This window comes from Chelonoidis abingdonii, chromosome 23 (genome assembly GCF_003597395.2).
Source record: "Chelonoidis abingdonii isolate Lonesome George chromosome 23, CheloAbing_2.0, whole genome shotgun sequence".
Taxonomy (NCBI): domain Eukaryota; kingdom Metazoa; phylum Chordata; order Testudines; family Testudinidae; genus Chelonoidis; species Chelonoidis abingdonii.
The window spans coordinates 6,799,560-6,821,361 of NC_133791.1; the positions used below are offsets into that span (position 1 = coordinate 6,799,560).

Genomic DNA, 21,802 nt, shown 5'->3' on the forward strand with positions numbered 1-21,802 from the left:
TGTTAGATTTGAATACACTGGCCACATTGCAACAAGGTGATTGTCATGAAAAGGCAGAGGTAAGCGCATGAAAGAACCTTTCATTTTAAAATGTGATTTGCAGCTGAACATGAAGGATCAGGGAAGAGCTCACAGCCACTTTGGAAACACGGATGGCTTGGATCTAAGCTGAAGTGACTGCTCAGGCACAGCAGGCTCTGGCACTACATGGAAGGAGCTGAATACTTACTACAAGGACAGCTTCTTTGGAAAGGCCTGCAGCACCTTTAAAATGATCTGCTCAATGAAGAGATGCCGCTCAGGTTAGAGAGGGCAGTTTCCCAGGCTTTAGCCACCCATTGGGCCGGGATGCCTTTCATGGACTTGTATGTTGCTAAAATTAAATTGACAACACATCATAAAAGAAATATTTTAAAAAGTGATAAAAGAAAGTCACACACTCAGAGAGATCTGATTTTATCGAATGCAATTTAATACAAATGCTCCAACTCCTCCTGGTGAAGGTGGCCAACAACTTTGACGTATGATCCTAGAACTACAGTCACCTTCACTCATTAGATGATGAAAGCATATAAGACGCAATCCTGACCCTAATGACATTGACAGGAGTTGTGCCATTAACTTCATGGAGGCCAGGAATTCACCCATGGACCCTCAGCTTGGTATTGAGTATTTCAAGATGTTTCCGACATACCATCACTGGAGTTAATCTAGGCATAGTCGAAAAAGGTATTTCTTCCTGCAAGGTCCATCTGCTCCATCTCTACTTGAGTAGGTAACTGGCAAACCTCCAGAGGACCAAGGTTTGGTTCAGATAAACACCTAGAAGGTAGTAAGATGAACAGCTAGAGAAGTGCTGCTCAAAACGTGGCTCACAGAAGCTTTTCTGGTGGTCTGCAGAATGAACCATTGCTGGGCAACATCACAAGGCAGGGGATTGGGAGAGATGGGTCAATGGAAGAATCTTTCTTTTGTGAAGTGGTTTTCTGAATGAAAGAGCTGGACAGCTGCAGCAACGTAATCTTTCCAAACCTCTTAAGTCTACAGATTTGGGATGGAAACCTCACTAATCCTGACTTCCCTGCAAGTCATCGGGATGTTTCTGCAGTAAGTGGATTATTTGCTGTTTAGGCTACAATTACCCTAAATGACTCTCTAGTGGTATTTTGGAACCTTCTGGACTCAGGTCAGAACCAGAAGTACAAGAGGTGATGACAGGAAAAGCAAGAATAAGGTAAGAAAAAAAGGTAGCCCCCCGTTTTTGAACAGATGTTTGATTGAAGGGAGAAGGTTGGTGATACTTTGTGAGTAAGAAACCCAAATGTTGAAGTTCTTACTCAGGCAAAACTCATTAGAAAATCCCCCATTCTCCTTTACCCATTAGAAAACAGAAACAATTCCATAAATCGGTTGTTTCTTGTCTGCTGCAGCATCAGGCTCTCCTGCACTAGCCCACCCCTGCTACAGGGGGAGATTGGGCGGGGCGAGGAGGGAGAACAGCAGTCCATCCACCTGTTCCACTGGATTTCTAGTAGCCTGAGGTGTCAGAGAAACTTGTATTAAAAACAAAAACCACAAATATGTCAGTTTGGGACCAAATGTGACCTGATGAATGTTTAACATTCAGCCAGCTCCAGAACAGGCAGAAGCTGCAGAGCGCTACAAAAGTCTCCCTTGCTTCCTTTACAATGCTAATGGGACGCTGAGCATCCTCTGGTCCATTAGCTGGAGCTGCAGGCACGCATTGTCCCCAGACACTGTGCCACCGCCAGGCCCTCCATCTCTGGGGGCTGCTGGAGCTTGGACAAAGCAGCCCAGATAGAAATATGTTTCCTCATAACAACTGACTTATCGATCTTGTCTGCTGGCCCTCACTTCCTGCCATTAATGCCTCTGGCACCGCCCCTTCGCCCTATCGACCAGCAGCTGGGCCAGCCTGGTTCTCTCTGCGTGCGGGGAGAAGAGCAAGAGGCAGAGGCAACCCCCTGTTGCAGAAAGCGCCGCTGGCTTCTCCCCAGCACCACTTTCACCCCCCATTGTTCTCCCCTCAGAACACATGCTCCATCCCCTCACCCTCTCTGCAGCTGCATGTTGCCAGTCTCAGCTTCTCCCACAGTCCAGATAAATTATCCCCAGAGCTGCCTCCAGTCCATAGGCCTGGATCCCTGTTATAACCTGGGCTGGTATGGACCATTACCCAAGTGCATGCCTGTGCACCTCTCTCCCCCACCCACCCCACATTCTCCCCACACTGCAACCCTGTCTGCCCCCTTCCCAGCAATACCCCATCCCTACACTGCAGCCCCACCTGCCCCTCTTCCCAGCAATACCCCATCCCCATGCTGCAGCCCCACCTGCCCTGCCCCCCTTCCCAGCAATAACCCATCCCCATGCTGCAGCCCCACCTGCCCCCTTCCCAGCAATTCCCCATGCAACAGCCCTGCCTGCCCCGTTCCCAGTAATACCCCATCCCCATGCAACAGTCCTGCCTGCCCCGTTCCCAGCAATACCCCATCCCCATGCTGCAGCCCCGCCTGCCCCCTTCCCAGTAATACCTCATCATCACGCTGCAGCCCTGCCTGCCCAGCAATACCCCATCCCCATGCAACAGCCTTGCCTGCCCCCCTTCTCAGCAATACCCCATCCCCACGCTGCAGCCTCGCCTGCCCCCCTTCCCAGCAATACCCCATCCCCATGCTGCAGCCCCGCCTGCCCCCCTCCCCAGCAATACCCCATCCCCACATTGCAGCCCTGCCTGCCCCTTTCCCAGCAGTTCCCCCTGCACGCTGGTACATCCAACCTCCTCCTCCTCAAAACAGCCCCAAGCCCCCCTATGCTGCTACAACCTCCTCCTCCCCACAGCTCGGCCCCGCCTCTTTGAGCCTTCCTGGGCACAACCACCCCACTCTCTGCTTCCCCTTCCCAGCTCAGCTCCTCCCCAAATCACACCCCCGCCCCTCCCAGCCTGGGTCCTCCAGCGCCTCCTAAGGGGGCGGACTCTCTGCAGCAGCAGCTCGGGTGCATTGGTCAATTTTCATGTCAGTTCCCCCCCTCCCCCGTGGCTTCCTCTTTGAAATTGTTGCAAGTTTGAGGAGGGTGGAGGCAAGAGCCGGAAAGTCTGGCGATTCCCGCAGGAAGGGAGGGGGCAGGGGGTTAGGAAGGCGGGTCCAAAGCGCCACCCTCGCATTGATCTTGGACCGACTGGTTTTTGCAGCACATGGGAAGCAAAAGTTTTCCTCTCCCCCGTTGCCCACTGCTGCTTCCCGCCCCTGGTGCCCGCCGGCGCAGCAGCCAGCCCGCTCCCCGGGACCAGGCTCGGGCTTCGCCCTTTGCAGCTGCGCTGCTCCGCCCTGGATACTTCGGGGTTGTTTGTTCCCGGCTCTCCTGCGGGCTGTGAGCAGTAAAGGCGATCGGCCCCTTCCCCGCCGTCCTGCGGGCTGGGGGGGAGGAGAGGAACAGCCTCCCCCAGCAAGGGGCACGCGGGGAAGGGAGGCACTTCAGGGATGTGCAGTTTGCCGGGAGCGTGTTTGAGCTTCGCCCGGCTGCTTTAGCAGACGCAGGGAAGCGACGCGGTTCCGAGCCCGGGCGGCTCCAGTCTCAGCATGGGGACTGGCATGTGCTCGAGACGGCAAAAGGGGCTTCTGCAGACCGGCTTCTCCCTGGTGGCGGTGGCTTGTGTGGGCGCCGGAGTTTTCCTGTACAGTCACTTGCAGCAGAAGGCGAGCAGCGCCGAAGCCCTGGCTCTGAAATTCAAACAGCAGCAGGAAGCTCTGTCCGCCCAGCTCCAAGGTGAGTGAACCCCCCGTGCAAAGTGGGCTGTTGTAGGATTCCTCCACGGCCCTGCGATCAAGTGTGAACAGGCTCTGCTGCTGATTTAAAGGGGGTTAAAAAGACATTGCTCCGCTCTGCTGCTTTTTAACCTCCCTGTCTGGAAATAGACTGACTGTGCATCTGAGGCTCTCTCTGCAAATAGCGCTAAGGGTCCCCTGGGTCTGCATATAATTGTTGAGTTCAGTTACAGCTAATCTGCCCTGGTTTGTGTCCTGGTGATTTCTTCGGATCATTGGCACAAGCTTTATGTAACTTTATTTTTTAATTATATCAATTGACTCTTATTTCACTAGGCAGAATCAGAACCATAGTACCCAGCTCTTCTGGATGAGGAAAGTTAGGTGCCAGGATACTGAATTGTGGGAGGGAGGATTCTATAAGTTATCATAACATCCGGTACAGCTGTTTTGAGCAAAGAAACCACCTCAGTTTAGTGAGAAAATTCATCTGCTGTTCCTGTAGTGTTCCTGCCTGTCTGTTTCGTTGTTGATGGATGCTAATATAATGTCACAGCAATGAGGGGTGCTTAGGCGGAATTGACTATGCAGGGCCCATCCCTGGGATCCAAAGGGAAATCGCTTTTGTGGGGCTGTCTCTCTCTCTCTCTCTAATTTTTCCAGAAGGACCACCCACCTAGACTGGCAGAGTTTCTGCCAGCAAACTTTTCTAGCAGCAAACTTTAAAAAAAAAAAAAATTGTTTTCCCCCTTTTCCTTCAAAAAAAAATCTCCAAATTTGGGAATATTTAATTTTAGCTACTGGAGAGATTTCCCAGAATGGCAGGATGGAAGACATGTGGTGTTCTTGTTCTGAACTCTCTTCCTTTTCTAGACTCTGCATTCTAGACTTTTTGTGTCTCTGCTAAAACTAGAGCTTCCAGTATTAACACCAGCATTCTCCCTAGGCCTGAGCCTGTCTGTATCTTTTGTTAGATTTAAGTAGAGGGATTTATTCCTTGGAGACCAATTCTCTGGAGCCCAGAGCTCTGCATCTGTAGGGTGGACTCAGCTATGGAATGAATGCCCATAGAGCACATTTCATATGGCTACAGCCACTCTAATTCTGGTGTCTCAAGGACAAGAGAATCACTTAAACATATTTCTTGTCATAAATAATAGACTAGATTCTGGCATGTAAAGCCAAGATTGTTCCTCGGACTCAGAACACTTATGACCTCCATCAGATATAAAATTATATCTTAGCAATGCAGGCTACCATCCATAAGAAGATCTACTGGTTCCATCCCTGCCATTGCTTCCGCATAATCCTGCTCAAGGCATTTTCTTTTCTGGGTCAAATCTTCCAAAGTGTGCGCATGCTGCATTGCATGCCCGCAGGTGCCAGTGTGCATGTGCTCTGCAGAACTTTGCATGGAACTCAGCACATGCTTTTCTTGCAGTTTGGACTCTGTGTTCCCATCTGTAGAATGGGTAGATTGACTTTTCGCCTGCCTCACAGGGGTGTAACACAGCATCCACAGATTTACACTTTGCATGTGCTCAGTACTTACAGTTCGCTTCTGTTTTTCCTGCTAATCACTTGTGGCATTAAGACTACAGCTACAGGTAGTGCCTCCAGCACCACCCCACCAAAGGCCTCCCACATGGACCTCTGATCAGAGGCAGCTGGGTCCAGATAGAAGGATCAGTAGTGCAGATATTCAGTCCACATTATTTCTGCTGGCACTCACCATCGGGGTGGGGTGGATGTTAAAAGAATAAGTTGAGACCACCAATCTCTGGGACCTGGTTCTGGGAGTAGGACAGAGGAAGTTACTGAAGTCAGGCTCATAATGTTATTCCACTCAGAGAAAGTTTGTTTGGATGCATGGACAGGTAGCAAGTAACCTGGTCGCTTTCAACCCTACCACTAGCAAATGCAGGCATTGCCATGGAAACCCTTCATATTTTGGGAACATTTTGTCCAGTTATTTTAAGAAAGATAAAAGTTTGATTCAAATTCTCCTGGCAAGAGAGTCAGAACAGGGTGGCATCTGCAAAGCTGTAAGCGCTGTTCATAGGTACCTTCAGGTTCATTGGTAGTGCACATCTTGCTGTATAATCTCATGCTGTCTTCCCATACCTCCACCAGCAGCCAGGGAGTAGGCTCAGGGCTTCTGGGGACTGTACCCAGCTCTGCAGCTGTCTTGCTCTGAGACTTTGAGTATATCGCTTTAGCCACTCGGTGCCTCAGTTTCCCCCATCTATGTGTAAAATGGAGACAGTATTTCACAGGAGGCTGAAGCAGGCAGTGTTTATCCAGCACTCTACATAGCTCTTTCAGTCTCTCAGGTACTTCCTGTTTCCTTCATAGCCATAATAGCAAGTGGCCAACAGTTCTGGCTCTCTTGTAAATAAAGTTTTTTTAAAGTGGAACGACAGGCCACAAATTATTGCCAGGGGAAAGTAAAGCGAGGGGAGGAAACGAGCCTGTTCTCCTTGCAGGGCTGCCCCAGAGCCAGTGACGCATGGCCCATGTTATGTCCTCTTGGTTGGCACAGTGAAATGTATCTTCCCTTCCTCTGCTGTCAAACAGGAGCCAAGCAGCTGCTGAAATCACTTTGGAATAAAATGGGCAGGCTCTGAACTCGGCTGCTTGTGTCAGGAACGTGAAAGGAAGAGAGGGAGGCTTTATAAGTGTGGGGCTGCCTCCTGTCTGACATAGTCTCGCTGCCACCAATCAAGGGCATGAACCATTGGGGTCCCCTGCATCTGTGACCAGTGGGGCCTGAGGGGGAAACTTGCCTGCTGCTGCCCTGGATCCGATGCACATCTGTAGCCTGGGGGTGCTGGCGTGAGAGAGAAACTACAAGGCTTTCTGGTCCTTGGCTGGGCTCAGCTTTCCTTTCAGGGATGAGGTTGGGGGACTCGTAGCGGTTCAGGGTGAGGCGGTGAGGGAATTACATAGGAGCACTCTGTCAGGTTGCAGCCTGGTGTGCCCTGCCTAAGATCTGCTGACGCTCCAGGTTCCCCCACCCCAAACTAAGGCAGAGCCCTGAAGTTTTGTGGCAAGTGGCTTTAAAAATGCCTCCCTTTTGCCTCTTACCTCTCTCTTCCCTGACCCTGTGAGGAGAGGTGTGTGTGTGTGTGTGTGTGTGTTGGAAGGTTTCAGATGCTCTTTGCCCTTGACTGTGGAGACTGAGACTGGTGTGATCTTGTTTCAGTTATTTTACTAGCAAATGGTGCTGTCTGAGCATTAGAACAGAGGGATGGGAAGGACGTACCTACAAACCCCTCCGGTTCTCCCTGACCTCTGCCCCATGGCCTGGCACATATGCTCACACACTCAACAGACTTCTGGGCCGGAAGAATTCTCCATCTCTTAAAAAGCCGCCATCATACACGGGTGACAATAAGACTTTAATACGCATACCCCAGCCACTGGGCATCTGTCATGTGTTTTGTTTCCTTTGCCACCACTTGTGATTAGAAGGAGCTGTATGTAATGTTGGCTCTCATTCTGGTTTGTAATCTGCTGCTCCCTCTCCCCCTCTCGTCCCCATTTGTGATTTCTTGAAAGCGGCTGCAGTTTGGTGTTTTGGGAGATGGAGGTTTGCTACGCCAGAGATGGCACCAGTGTCACAGGCAGTGGGTGGTGACGTGACTGAAGCAATCTGGCAGGAGGACTCGATTGATCTCTGTAGAGGAGAGAGCAGCAGAGAGAGAAGCTACCTGGGTGGTTAGCATGGGGGTTGAGGAGGAGGGGCACAGGGCAAAGTACTGCACTGAAGTTTGTGTGGGACTTTGTGTGCTGTGAACTGCCTGAAGTTTGCAGTTCTGAGAGAGATGTTTGGTATCCTGTAGTCACAATTGCTGCAAACTCACTCATCCTAGCAAATCAAGACCCATGGCTGATTATTATAACAAATCCAGGGCTACCTTGGAACTTCTCTGCCAAAGCTGTGATAGAGCCCTGGCGCTTCTGCTCCAAAGCCACTGGCTTCTTACCCCAAACTTGAACATAGAATCTCCATTAGCTGTTCATGCTGTAAGGCATAGGACACACAGCTGAATTCCTGATTCCTTTCAGTAGAGGTCAGTAAGCTATGACCTTAACCAGGTCATCCCGTAACATTTGAAGTCTGAAATCGTAGATTTTTATTAAGGATAAAATGATTTGTGTCACCAGGTAGCTGAGGACATGAAACAACTTGCCATAGGAAAAGATACACAAAGATTAACAGCAGAGTCAGTAAGGTGTCATGGGAGCTCAGATCTGGCCCCATCTACACAGCTCACATATGTTAGTATTTCTAAGCAAATCCTCCAGCTCAGGGGAATGTGTATAACGGCAGGAAATGATTAGGAAAATCAAGTCCATTCTTTTCAGAAGTTCAGGGCTTTACATTTTAGTTTGCTTGGCAGCATGTGACACTGCTTTAGCCCCGGAATTCTGGCTAAACTCCAGCTCTGTTAATTACACTCTAACCTCCTTAAATACCCTGCTGTAATTTCAACTGGTTACAGAGTTCTTCACTTCCTGCCCTAGGCTGCTGTGTAAAACTACTCTGCTCTGTTAAACAGCTGCTATATTCCACCTCAGAAGTGGGTGAAGTGATCCTTCTCTACAGGATTTACTTCCCGGTTTGTGCAAAGCTTAAGCCCTGTTTACAAGGTTCTGATGGCTTTGCGTGAAAGGTGCTCTGGAAGGCAATGCTTGATCCTTCTCATTGGCTGCAAGGAAGGCTTAGCTATCTTTTAAAGTACCTGGCCCTGAGAGTCAGGAGATACGAGGTTTGTGTTTGGCTGTGCCATAGTGTTCCTGTGTGATCTGCAGCATGTCATTACCTAGAGATGGCCCTAATTTGTGAAGTGTAGATTAGGATTTTTGGATCTGGATTTTGGTTCAAGTTTGTCACTACATATAGCTGCTCCATGCCTCAGTTTCCCCATTTGCATCATGGAGATAGGTCTGCTCTGACAGCCCCATAAGGTATGAGCTGTTACTATGTTGCACAAAGGACGTGGCTGAGTGAACACTTGTGTATTGCAGAACACATGCAAGTGACTCTTCTGACATGAAACTTCCCTTGTGTGGTGCACCATGCACTTGGTTCTGGTGTAGTTCCTAACAGCACTGTGCTGTTCAATCAGAGTTGGGGGCAAATGTACTTGTCTGGGCTTGGCTTGGCAGCTGTTCCCACTGTTAGAAGGTGGTTTTGAAGTGACATATAAAGAGGACGTCTGATTTTTAGGTTTTAACCAATTAAACACCGATAAAACAACACCAGAAATAGTTACTTGTATCTAAGGGCTCGTCTGCATGGAGCAGTAATATGTTCTTTGGGGGTATGATTTTTAAAGCACGTGAACATATGTACTAATTGATCCATGTAAACCCTGCTGGTGTGCGCTAGAGGTACTCTAGTGTGCTTTACTGTAGTGCTGTTTGAAAGAGTAGTATGTTATAGCACATTAGAGATCATTATGAAAGATTACTCATGCCTGCTACACCCAGGGTTGTGAGTTCAATCCTTGAGGGGGGCCATTGAGGTATATGGGGCAAAAATCTGTCTGGGAATTAGTCCTGCTTTGAGCAGGGGGTTGGACTAGATGATCTCCTGAGGTCCCTTCCAGTCCTGATATTCTATGATTCTGTGATGTATACTACTGTCGTGAGCAGTGTCTATAATATACATGATTATACAACGAGAGCGCCTTGAAGACTCCTGGTTTTGGACATCTACATAAAACTCAAAAATTGCTAAAAATTCCCCAAAGAAGGGACCTTGAGAAATCATCAACTCTAGCCCCCCTGCACTGAAGCAGGACCAAATAAACTTAGACCATCCCTAACAGAGGTTTGTCCAATCTGTTCTGAAAAATCTCCAGTGACAGAGATTCCACAACCTCCCTTGGAAGGCTACTTCATGGGTTGTAAAACCTGCAGGGGAATGATTTAAAAAAGAGCCAAGCATTTTCCTTGTTCTCAGGTTTGGCTTAGTGTCTAGGCCACAACTGACCTGACAGTGTCCTGGCAGAATGGACAATACCTTTATCTTTAGCGGAGTCTAGAAGCATCAACCAGATCAGGTCCCTATTGTGCTGGGCACAGAATAAGAGACAGTCCCTGCCCTGAAAAGCTTACAGTCGAAATAGACCAGATGGCCAAAGAGAGAGTTATCCCTATTATATTACAGAGGAATTGAAGCACAGAGAGACTAAGTGATGTGGCCAAGGTCATACAGGGAGTCTGTGGCAGAGTGAGGAACTGAACCCAGGTCTGAGCCCTCACCCAGCATCTTACCCACCGGTCAAACGACTTCTTTATGATGTGAGTAGAAACCAACCGTCTCTTTGCTCTGTCACTGCTGGGCTGTCTCCCTTGTCCCGCTCTTTCATGCTTCACTCAGCCACATTAGCAGACAAAACCTTGCTGGCAGAGTGAGGCCGGCTCCAATTTACTGCAAGATTTCTGTGTTGTTGAACTGAATGGGGTGGAGAGGAGGGCGCTTCTTACTGTTCTGTCTGCCTGACATGGGACCAGCCCCGTTACCTCTTTGGGCTTCACTCTTGGGACCTTTAAAATCAGAGTTTGTTGCCAGGGGATGTTGTGAAGGCCAAAAGTATAACTGTGTTCAAAAGAGGATGAGAGAAGTTAATGGAGGGTAGGTCCATCAATGGCTATTAGCCAAGATGGTCAGGGACGCAACCTCATGCTCTGGATGTCCCTAAGCTTCTGACTGCCAGAAGCTGGGAGTGGCTGACAGGCGATGGATCACTTAATTGCCCTGTTCTGTTCATTTCCTTTGAAGCATCTGCCTCTGGCCACTGTGGGAAGACAGGACACTGGGCTAGATTGACCTTGCTCTGACCCAGCATGGCCATTCTTATGATACTCACCTGCCTTCTCAAAGCACTCGTGGGATCTGAAGATGATGTGTTGCAGAATTGCAGCGCATGAGAGAAGCAGCCTGGCAGGGCTGCTGCTGGAGGGGTCCCCTTCTCTCCATTGGCTGTGCGTGCCCAGCGATTCTGGGGGCTGTGCTCTCTCACTCCGTTTTCTGCTCTCCAAGGGACCTGCCCTCCGGTTGGCTCAGGGCTCAGTAGATGTTTGAAGCAGGGAAACTGGTAATTGTTTTTAACACAAGCTGCACTTGGTTCTGTTGGCTTAGCTAGAGAAGAGGTGAGGGCCAGTGGTTAAAATGCATGTCTGGGCATCAGGAGATCTGGGTTCTAGACTGGACTTTGTCACTGACTCACTGTATGATCTCTGGCAGGTCATGTCCCTGCTCTGTGCCTCACTTTCCCCCAGTTGAATAAAAAGACGTAGCTTGGTCTACACTGAAAACTCAGCAGCTATGTTGCTCAGAGCCACGAAAAATTTTACACCCTGAGCACAGTAGTTCGGTTGAGCTAATGCCCACCCCCTCGTGTAGATTTGGGGATGGAGGGATTTTTCTGCGGACTTAGCTGCTGCTTTTTGGAGAGGAGACTAGATGGACCTACGTGTATAGAAAACCCCCTTCTGTCACTACAGGAAGTGTCTGCGGTATGGGGTTTTGGAGGCCCAGTTGCAATAGTATAGCCAGAACTGAGACTTGAGCATGTTGTGAGGCTTTATGCAGTACGTTGGAGGTGCTACAAAAGAGCCAGGTTAACAGAAGGGACCACGTGAACGTCTGGTCTAATGAAGATCAGCGAATTTCACTCAGTGATTTCTGCATCGAGCCTCTAACTCCTGGTTGTGCTAGAGCATGTCTTTTACGGAGGCTTCCAGTCTTGATGTCAGGACTTCGGAGTTGTAAGTTAAGCTCATGTCTATATAATAGAGCCGCGTGTGTGTGTGTACACTCCCCTGTGGGTGTATAAAATAACATACACAGACATGTACATAACCCTTGTTTGAAGCTTAGCGCAACTGGGTGGCTGCACAATAATATTTTAGACACAGTCAAAGCATTCCTAGCATTTCCTTTGATTCTGAGTCCCTGCTGCCACGTGTCCTGTATCCATGGGATCCTGGCACCAAGGATGGTGTGTGTATGGGAGGCTTTCGGAGGAGGCGGGGGGACAGTAATTGTTTTTGCCCACTGCTGTGTGATCAAGCAGATGATGTGACAGCCTTTCAAGATTGATTATAGACATCTGGGGATTTTGGCTGTGGCCCGTGTAGTGTGTGTGTGTGCGTGTGTGCGCAAAAGGGCCCAGCTGTGAAGGGATTTTCTTTGGAAGCAGCTGTTTTATCCCCTCTTCCACCCAATCACAGCCCAGCACCATGCCCCAGCCTGGCCACGTCTCCTTTCTGGAAGCAGGGGGTATTAGTGAACCAGGAAGAGCTCTTGGGTAGCTTTCAGATTTCAAACTGGATTAAAATCATCATCCATCAGGAGGTTTCTTTGGCACTTTATCTGTCATGTGGCTGATATACAAAACAATCCTTCGCTTTCCCTCCGGGTTACCCTGTGCACAGCATAGATGTTCTTTTGTGCATGTAATGGGAGAGCAAGCTGGCTGGCCCATTTATCCTGAATGGCTTGTGTCCGCTTTAGGACCAATTAACGGGTCGGGGAGTGGGTGGGTGGCAGGAAGCATTTATCTGGCTGTCTCCTGCGTGCTGCTGACACAGTTACAGAGCAGCTGACCTGGAGGCACTGGGCAGCTTGAGTCTTGCCGTGGACTCAGCCTGGAGCTGTTTCAGACTTGCGACAGAGAGGAAGCATGTGATTTGGCTGGCCAAAGGCAAACAAACTCCCAGGCTTCCTAGCTGAGGCACCAAAGCAGGCCGCCGTTGTGACAGAGGAGCATCTCCTTTGCAAACCTCCAGCCCAAGCAGCTTGTTTGCTGATGCTACTGCACAGGGCAAGGTATCCGGACCTGGAGAGAGAACTAGTTTGTATCCAGCCTCTGGGCACTTTTAATGCAACCGTGATTTGCTTGTTGTGCATACATAGCAACTCGTCGCACCTTGAATGCTCCAAAGCATTTTACAAGTTGGGGTCTCTGTAGAAATAAGCATCTAGGGATCTTTCACCTGCCACTTAAATGCAGCCGCCTATGCTGTTGAATGCAGTACCTGCTTGATCAGTTGGGAATAGTCTCAGTGGAAAGTACGGTGAGTGGCTGATTTTAAAGTAGAAAGTCAAATTGGAATCACTCACACCTCAAAAACTAACCCTCATTTCTTGTGAAAAGTCTTTACTGTTCACACATGGTTGGAACATTCTACCTCCAGTAGTGCGGTGCTCCCCAAACGCCATGCTGGTTCGGTGCTCATGCAGGGTTTGTCCTATCAATTCACCAACACCCACTTAGTGCTGCACCCCGGATTTCCTTAGCGTCCTCCCAGTCCAATTATAGGCCTGGCCTGGCCTTGCTTAGCATGAGAGATCTGGTAGGACTGCAAATTCTCATGGCCCTGAAGTAAACCCTGGGCATCCAATCAAATGCGCTGTCTGTGCGCTGGCTTGTTTCCACTGGAATCTTCAGTTCAAATCCTATCTTGGGCCGAAAGTTCAAATAAATTTGGTTTCCCTGGTCATGCCCAAAGCTCCGATGGTGCGGCCTGAAATGACAGGTCCTCTTCAGTGGGAGGGGACAGAGGATTGGAGCAGCTGTAGGTCATTGGAAACTTGTGCAATGAAGACTCAAGTCAGCACTCTTGAGGCTCATTTTTAGAGCAATCCCACTTGGGATACAGTAGGCCCACAGTAGACTGACTGAGCAGCATGACTTGCCTTCTGGACAGGAAATACTTCCCTCCACCTTGTTCCTTCTGTCTCTGGACACACTTGCATGGCTCTCTCGCCATCTTTCATCATGCTCTACCTTCCTTTCTAGGAGTGTGGTTTCCCCCTGCAGGAATTTTTGTCAAAATCTACACTTTTTAAAATGGTTTAGAGCAGACTGTGGTGAAAACAGCCTTTTCTGTCGAAAGAAGGTTTTGGCCATACTTTTTCGACTAGCTCTAGTTCCGAGCATGTCTCTGGCCATGGGTCTACTGTCACACCCTTGATTCCCCTCCAGTCTCTCTCCCTTGGCCATTCTTCGAGGATTCTCAGAAATGTTCAGCATTGGCCTAACTTTGCAAAACTCCCATTAACTCCAGCGTGAGCAGAATTGGGCTGGTGCTGAGGGCTTCTGAAAAGCCCACCTAGGATTTGCCTTCGCTGTTATGAACTTGCCGTTATTGCTAACGGAGTTCATTCTTGATGGTTTTAAGGCTGCTCTTTTGGTTTCTCACCCAGTCATTCAGTGTCCCATCAAATGTAATTGTCAGGCGCCTTTGATCTTATTCATTGATATATGGTGGGTGGGATGGGGGAGGATCGACAGATCCTTTAAAGACTTTGTTGCAGGTGTGAAATCACTCACTAGACAGATGCTCTTAGGAGCTGAAACTCTTTCCAGCTAAATGCTGGTAGAGATCAAAGTCTGTTTTACTAGGTTAAGCTGATGACTTGGACCACCTGGGCCCAGCGACTGCTGCTGTCTGTTTGGGCTGCTTTTCCTTTGAGGAACCATGGCTTGGGCTTGTATGGTCACAAGCTACCGGGTGCTGTGCTGCCTGTTTCCTGGGGTATTGAGGGCTGAGTGGCAGTGGGAGGGAACCGACTGATCCTTTCTGCATCTCAACTGGGCTGCTCCTGCTCCTGAGTCTCATCCAGCTCCCTTTTCTGCCATCACTTTACAAAGAAATCTTGTAGCCCCTTGGCTTGTTACCTCAGCCCAGCTGTACAAAGTGACTGTACATTCACAAGCTTCCTCAGCGTTCACCCCAGGATATAACATGTGGTTGACCCCATCCAGAACTGGCAACTCCAGGCTATTTGTGCGCAAAACCTGCTCTCTTTAATTTGATCACTACTCGCCCAGATTGGATGCTGTGACTTGGGGGAGAGCAAGGGGAGGGCTCTGTCCCACTAGCCATCTAGTCCCATGTTTCTTTCCATGATGGGGAGACGATAGGATGGAGATGAGGATGGGCAGAAATAGAAACCATTTGCCCACTCATCACAGACACAACTGCAGTCACTGGTTTTTGTTTATGGACATTTGGGGTCTCCAAACACCTGTCTGAAGGACCCCGGAACACTTGCAAAACCCGTTAGATGGGATTTCTTGTCCGTATTACAAAGCCTTCCTTTTGGCTTTTAAGCCAGCTCTTCAACCAAAAGGCCCTTGCAATGTTGATTTGATGCTCTTTTCTTATCCCGCTGCTTCTCCTTTTGGGGAAGGCACCTGTGGGATTCAGGATAACTGGAGCTGGTGAGCGCCAATAGATCTGCACTCACTATTGTTTTTTAAATGCTCTGCTTTGAAGTGAGACCTTCGCTCCCTTTGAGGAATGGATTTGTCTGTTGAAATCCTGTCCAGTTATGTCTTCAGAGCTATATTCAATGAGGAATCATAGTAGAGACCCCTGTGGCCAATTTATTAGAGGGAAGGAGATTGTTTAGCTTTTCCACTAATGGCGGAATTACATGACTCTCTGTGGATAACCTCCAGCATCTTCATAGAGTCTAATTTCTGTATTTAGGACCTGCTCCTCTAAGTTTTATTCAAGAGAATGGGACTTTCGCGGGAGTTTTGCAGGATAGGGCCCTTTTAAAGTGAAAATGACAGAAACAAACGATTCCCTCCCCTCCCCTTAGCAACTCCTCCTCACTGATTGGGTGTTCTTCTGAAAGCTCTGCTCCAGGAATTATTTTGGGAAGTTCTCTGGCCTGTGTGGTATCCGAGACTGGACTAGATGATGACAATGGTCCCTTCTGGCGTTGGCATTGATGCACCTATGAATCTGAGTTATCGGTCGTAAATCTTTTCTCTACCTGTGGCACACAGTAGTTGAGTCTCCTGAAGGCTGGAACGCTTTGTTTCAATTCTGGTTGTTGGGCTTTGTGAGTGCAGGGGGGTAGTCTGTGTTATACAGGAGGTCACACTAGATGATCAAGTCATCCCTTCTGGCTTTTAACTTTCATGCTCTAAAAGCAACCACATGTGTAATCCACAAGTGCTGCAGTCCCCGTTAGTCCACTCTGGGCCCCGTCTATAACTGGACCCTGATGTGGCTAGACTAGAAACTCGTACCATTGCCCCCTTGTCTGGATAAAAGCAACGCTTGCAAAGAGGCGCTCTGGTTATTCACGCACGTCTGTCCACTGAGAGCATTCACTAAGTGCACAGCTCTCTGTGTTTTCCCAGTCCATTGGAGTGGCGGTGGGCTGACTGGCTCTTTTAAAGAGACGTTTATGAAATACCAAGTAAAAGTTGTTCCTGCTTTCCTGCCCTGTAGCAGGGCCTCATATCCCCGCTCTCCCTGTCTATGTGGGCTTTCACCAGCTTCCTTGCTGTGCTGGTGGGTGAAGGCAGTCACAGTCCCCTTTGCTTGTGGCTGGAGGCGCCTGCCATGTTCTGACTCAATTCTGTGAGGTCAGAGTGCAGTAGGGTTGGCACATAAGAACGGCCGTACTGGATCAGACCAAAGGTCCATCTAGCCCAGTATTCTGTCTTCTGACAGTGGCCAATGCCATGTGCCCCAGAGGGAATGAACAGAACAGGTGATCGTCAAGTTACCCATCCCCTGTCGCCCAGTCCCAGCTTCTGGCAAACAGAGGCTAGGGACACCTCTCTGATTGTTGGTAACCAAACCCCTGAGGCTCCACCCCCCCATCATTTGCTCCTCTTCCCCCTGCACTCCATCGCTCGTTGGATCGTCTCTAGGAGCCTGTCTTCGGTTGGAGGTTGCCCCAGCTGAGCAGGGACTGGCATGGGTTAATGATCCAGCACTGCCCCATGGTAACTGGACTTTTGGTTTGGGTGCTATTTAGGGTTGCCAGGTCCCCTTTTCAAAAACCAAGCACCTGGCAACCCAAAATGGCACCCAGACACTGACACCAAAAACCAGACTGTCTGGATAAAAACCGGACAGGTGACAACCCTAGAGTGCAGGGATTTTTTGCTTTGGAGGGACCCAACAGTGACTGTGATTATGATTGTGAAGGGCTTCTTGTTACCAAAGTCCATGGTCTCAGGGAATCTGTACCACTGACTGGCTGGCAAATGGCATGTGACACTTATACTCAATACATGGCGTCCTTCAGAAAGCCATGGCTCTACTAGAGGGTCTGTCAAACAGCGCAGCTAATCGTCTAATACAGTAGTTCCCAAACTGGGGTTAATGAGCCTCTGGGGGTTTGCGAAGTGTTACAGGGGGTTCTCAGGAAAAAAATCCCTAATGGACAGAGCTGTTCCTAGGGACTCCAGGCAACATGGGGCCAGCAGCCCAGAGCTCCTGGACTTCCAAGAGCTAAGCAGATCAAAGCAAGCATATCTATCACGCTTCAAGACTCCTTTATAAGAAATGGAAAGGGAGGTGGATATTTTTTCCTGTTTTTAAAATTAAATAGGCAGCTAGTCTTGTTTTTAAAATTATTATGAAGAACAAGTTTAAGCTTTATTGTAATGTGCGTTGTTTGCCTGGACTGCTCAAGCCCTGAATGCTTGTGGAGGAGGAACTCTGAGTTGGCTTCTTAAATACCTTCATGCTCTTTCACATCTGATACTCCTTGATGAAACATAGGAGCCTTGTCTTATAACAGGCTTATTCAAAGTGATACAAGCTACGAAAGTGAGATCTTGGAAGAGAGTTGCCGTTTTCATAATGTAATAAAAATACTGTAGTGATAAATAATAATATTGGGTAAATAAGCAAGTCATAAAAACAAATTTTATGTTTCCAGGGTCACTGCTGTTATAATTTGTACTCGGGTAAAAGAGAAAATCCCTGGTAAGATTCATTTTTAGGAGGGAATCGTGAGACCTGACATTCTAGTGAAAGGGGTTCACAGGTTGTTAGTTTGGGAAGCACTGCTCTAATACCATAGTGTACATTTCACCATCCCAGAGAGTGGGAATCCTTTCCAGCGTACCCAGAGACAGAGCTGCCAGCAGCCTTTCTGCAAACTCACTGGCAGGGTGGGCCCTTGCTTGTAGAGCAGGCTGCACCCTCTGGTACGCTCTGGCTCTTGTTTTATTACTGATGCCAGCTCATCGGTTCCCGGAGGCGAATCTCTGACTTTGAAACCTCGCTTGGCCAATGGAAGACCCTCAAGCGCATCCTAGAACTGAAAGGGCTAAATGGAGGGAAATCTTCTCCGCATCCTCAGATGCCTGTGGGGCTCTTTCTGCTCTACCCGCTAATGGACTGGCCAGCTGGGAGCCTTAATGAAGGGTAAGGTCTTTATTTTTTTAGTTCCAGGAGGATTTTAGCAACCATTTAAGTAACTGCTAGGGCTAGCATTGGTTAGCTGGGCACTTACCACAGCAATTCGTTTGGTTGTCCCACACTGCCCCATGTCCCTGCCCCTTGGAATTAGTGGTAAAATTAATTATCCCCCTGCTCTCACCCCCTCTTTTAAATATATATGTAGGTAGATTGACCAGTTTATTTTTAACAAGAGAAGTTGTTTCCAGCTGTCCCCAATACCTTAAATTCCCCATCTGTAATTAGGGTTGACATCTCTTCAGGTTTTCCCAGGGTTGTTCCCTCCGGATCACTATCTCAGAAATCTGTCAGGGTGCTCAGTATGTACTGCCTGCAGTCCAGTTTTATGGGCTCAGGATTATCCCAGATTTACATACGAAAAAAACCCCAAAAAACTCCAGGACATCTGAGATGGCAACCCTATCGGTAACCTGGGGATAATGCTATTATGACTGGCTTTTGTGGGTATGCACCACTGCCCTCTAACGCATGGAACAGGAGCTGCTTACATGTGTCATGCACTCTATACAGTTGAAGAAGATTTTCCATTAGCTCAAGTGGTGGGCTTCTGGAGCAGAAGGATGAGTGTTCTGACCACACTGCTGCTGTGATGTTCTGAATGGTCATGATAACAACCAAGAAGTTTCTAAGTGACCATAATTTGTTACAATATTCTGCCTGCTGCATTACAAGCGTATTGTTTGTATTCAGTTAAGGGGCCACAATTAACGTACATTTCAGTCTGTGTGAATAACAACTTTTCTAAGATGGAAGTTGTTGGGGAATTGTTTTCTTGAAAATAATCAGTCAAGATTTTAAAACCCATGTGGAAAAGTCCATTAGCATTTAATAAGGATGAAACCAATAAGGTTCTATAGAAGTCAGGCTAAAAAGCTACAGAGTTAATATCCATTGTAGAGAACTTCTTAAACCATCTAACAGAATTAAATGGAAAATTCTACTCTTGCTTCAGAATTTGATCAATCTGTCTGCAAATTCTATAGGAAGATGATCCTTCTTTATTGAATTCTTGAGGTGTTTTCCATAATTCAGTGATTGGCTGTCATTCTGAAGAATCCTTCACAAGTTTAAACAGATGGAGATAGATACTGAGTTGGTGTAAAATGTCATCACTAAATCAATGGGGTTATTAAAAGTTATACCAGCCAAGCATGTGCCCCCTAGTGAGCTAAATGATTCTTAGACACACATTTGTCTCTGGGGTGGAAAACAGCAGTTGTTCAAACAGTGCACAGCAACACTATGCAACAATCTGGGACAGGAAGTGAAGATGCTGTATCCAGTAGAAACTGCAAGTGGCCCTGATAGCAGGTGGGACCTCTGCATGCTACCGTAGAACAAGTGTTACAATTCAGTCGCTGAAATATTCAGTCAGACCAGAAATGTGCAAAGAGTGAAGAAGAAGCAAGATGGTTGTGTGACAATGACATCATATTACAAAGGCCCAGTATTTGATGACCTGCAAGGCTGTACTAGCTGGAGTTTTACAAATGCCTTCAACACCAATCAACTTTAGGTCTGGGTTTGTGATCACAAATGAGCACTGTTAATGCAGCCTTACCTAGTCCAGTATATTTTATAAATGGAATAGCCCCAAAATGCCTGTGTTGTCAGATGCTCTTGATGTGGTGCTCTGCTCTGTTCAATGTTGATATCAATTGGCTGCGGGCATGTGTTCCCTCTGTGTGCTGCCTCGGCTTTGCAGATCGCTGGCCCAGCAGACCCCGAGAGAGCCTCCAATGACCACAGACTCTGATAAGGTACGAAGGCACCCGGCCAGGTTGATTTCAAAGATAAAGACAATTCAAGTTGCTAGGTTAGGGTGGAGCTGCTAGGAATGGCTGGGTCTTGGCGCCAGCACAACATGTTGGAACAGAGCCTAAGTTCAGGGGATGTTTATTCCTAGGATTGGAGAAGTTTAAAAGAACCTGTCAAGCTGTGGTGGTTTTTTAAACGTTCCATCACTTTTTATATCCTCTTGTGGGCTGGTAAACAAGGTTCTGGACTGTGGTCCCTTCCCATTCAGCGATACAGGGTGTGGGATTAAACAGCAGCCTTGTGGTTTTTTGCTGGAAGTTTCTTGCAGAGAAATACAGTTGAGCTTCTCGGGTAATTACATGTGTCAGCCCAGTGGTGAGCCCTGGGCTCACGTGCTAGCTGGTGATTAGTCGAGCCTCCTTTTAAAAATCACTTTCTGGTTTTTTAAATTTTTTCTTTCTTCCTCAAATACATAGACAATCCTGTCTGATCCAAAGTATCTCTAGCACTAAGAACAGCTTTTGCATTCTGTGTGGATTTAAAATATAGACTTGTGCACCACCCAAATCTGCTGCTGTTGTTTCTAAAGTGTCTTAGATCCAGGTCTTAGTGAGGATGGGTTGTACCAGTGAAGTAGTGAACTGTGGGAGAATGGGTACTCCATGTTGTGACAAGGCACCCTTGTGCTTGTTATCTGGTATGTTAAAATTCGCCCACCATGTTTGCCTCTTAGCAGCTGAACAAGAGATCCTATAAATGTGTCTGCACACATCAGCCAGGTATAAAGAGACAGTCAGGGCTTCTGCAGACACTGAGTCTGTGAGGCAGGGACATGCTTTATGAATAGGCAAAACGAGGCAGAGTTAGTTTAAGAGACTGGCTTGGCCTCAGAAAGTGAAGGGAATAGTACTCCTGTGTCCTGACTGGTGCTGTTGAGTCCTCCTTACTCCTTCCCTTTTAACACTTTCAGAAGAGCAACTGAAATTGGTTTGAAGTAGCAGTGAGTGAATGAAATTGATTTGAGTAAATCAAATCAGCAAATGCTATTACTTTGTATAGTACCTTTTTCTGACCCTAACCATGCTTGACACACACATTGTTCACTTGAAGTCAGTTCGGGTTGCCACGCTGGATGTGTCTGGGGAGGGTTTGCTGAAGAGCTGGCTGCGTTTCAGTGCTGGCTGACATGATCACCGTCCAGCTTGAAAAGCTCCTTGGGATGGTTCAGGTTGATAGGGACAGAAGGGGTGTGTGTGTGTGTGTGTGTGTGTGTGTAAGATGTGAACTGGAGCATTCTGTGAACTGAAGAGCAGCCTTGGTAACTTACTACAAAGTAGGACTTTGTTACGGGTCCCATCAGAGGTATAGAAGGATTGTATAGCTCCTTTAAATATAATCCTGCTTTAAAGGATAAGGAATCCCTTTTTAAACCCAATAAAAAGCTGCTGTTAGCTTCTCAGCATTAGAGAGAGACTCCTGATTCTTGTCACTGGAAGGGGTGAGAAATGGGGAGTGTGTAACAGTGTTTCTGGTGCATTTGAATCAAAGCCACACCAGCTTGATTCCCTCCCTCCCCCCACCCCAGGAACACATCCTCAGCTGGCGTAAATCGGTGTAGCTGTGTTGACTTCAATGGAGCAAGATTGATCTCTGCTGGCTAGGGATCTGGCTCCTCAGAATCTAAGTGTGGTTCTCAAAGTAGCAGTGGATTTGTTCCACTCCGGCCTCCCCAGTGCAAGAGCCATTTCTCCTTGCAGCAAAGGAGCAGCAGTGCGGGATCAGCCGCAGGGGCGGTGGGGTGCTCTCAGCCTGTAGGGCAGGGATCAGCAGCCTTTCAGAAGTGCTGTGCTGAGTCTTCATTTATTCGCTCTAATTTAAAGTTTTGCGTGCCAGTAATACGTTCTAATGTTTTTAGAAGGTCTCTTTCTATAAGTCTATATTATATAACTAAACTATTTGTTGTATGTAAAGTAAATAAGGTTTTAAAA

The 21,802-nt window shown here is 47.9% G+C and overlaps 1 protein-coding gene across 2 annotated transcripts in view; it reads left to right on the top strand.

Moving 5' to 3' along the window:
* The first annotated feature begins 3,076 nt into the window (after positions 1 to 3,076).
* The window catches only part of LOC116824626 (uncharacterized), a 75,689-nt gene continuing 56,963 nt past the window's right edge, over positions 3,077 to 21,802 (top strand). Inside the window, exon 1 of one of the 2 annotated variants that reach the window (XM_032780031.2) lies at positions 3,077 to 3,789. In XM_032780031.2, coding sequence (XP_032635922.1) covers positions 3,603 to 3,789 — 187 coding nt within the window. In that variant the 5' untranslated portion in view covers positions 3,077 to 3,602. The remainder of the gene's footprint in view (positions 3,790 to 21,802) is intronic. The other variant, XM_075060376.1, reaches the window with a different exon arrangement.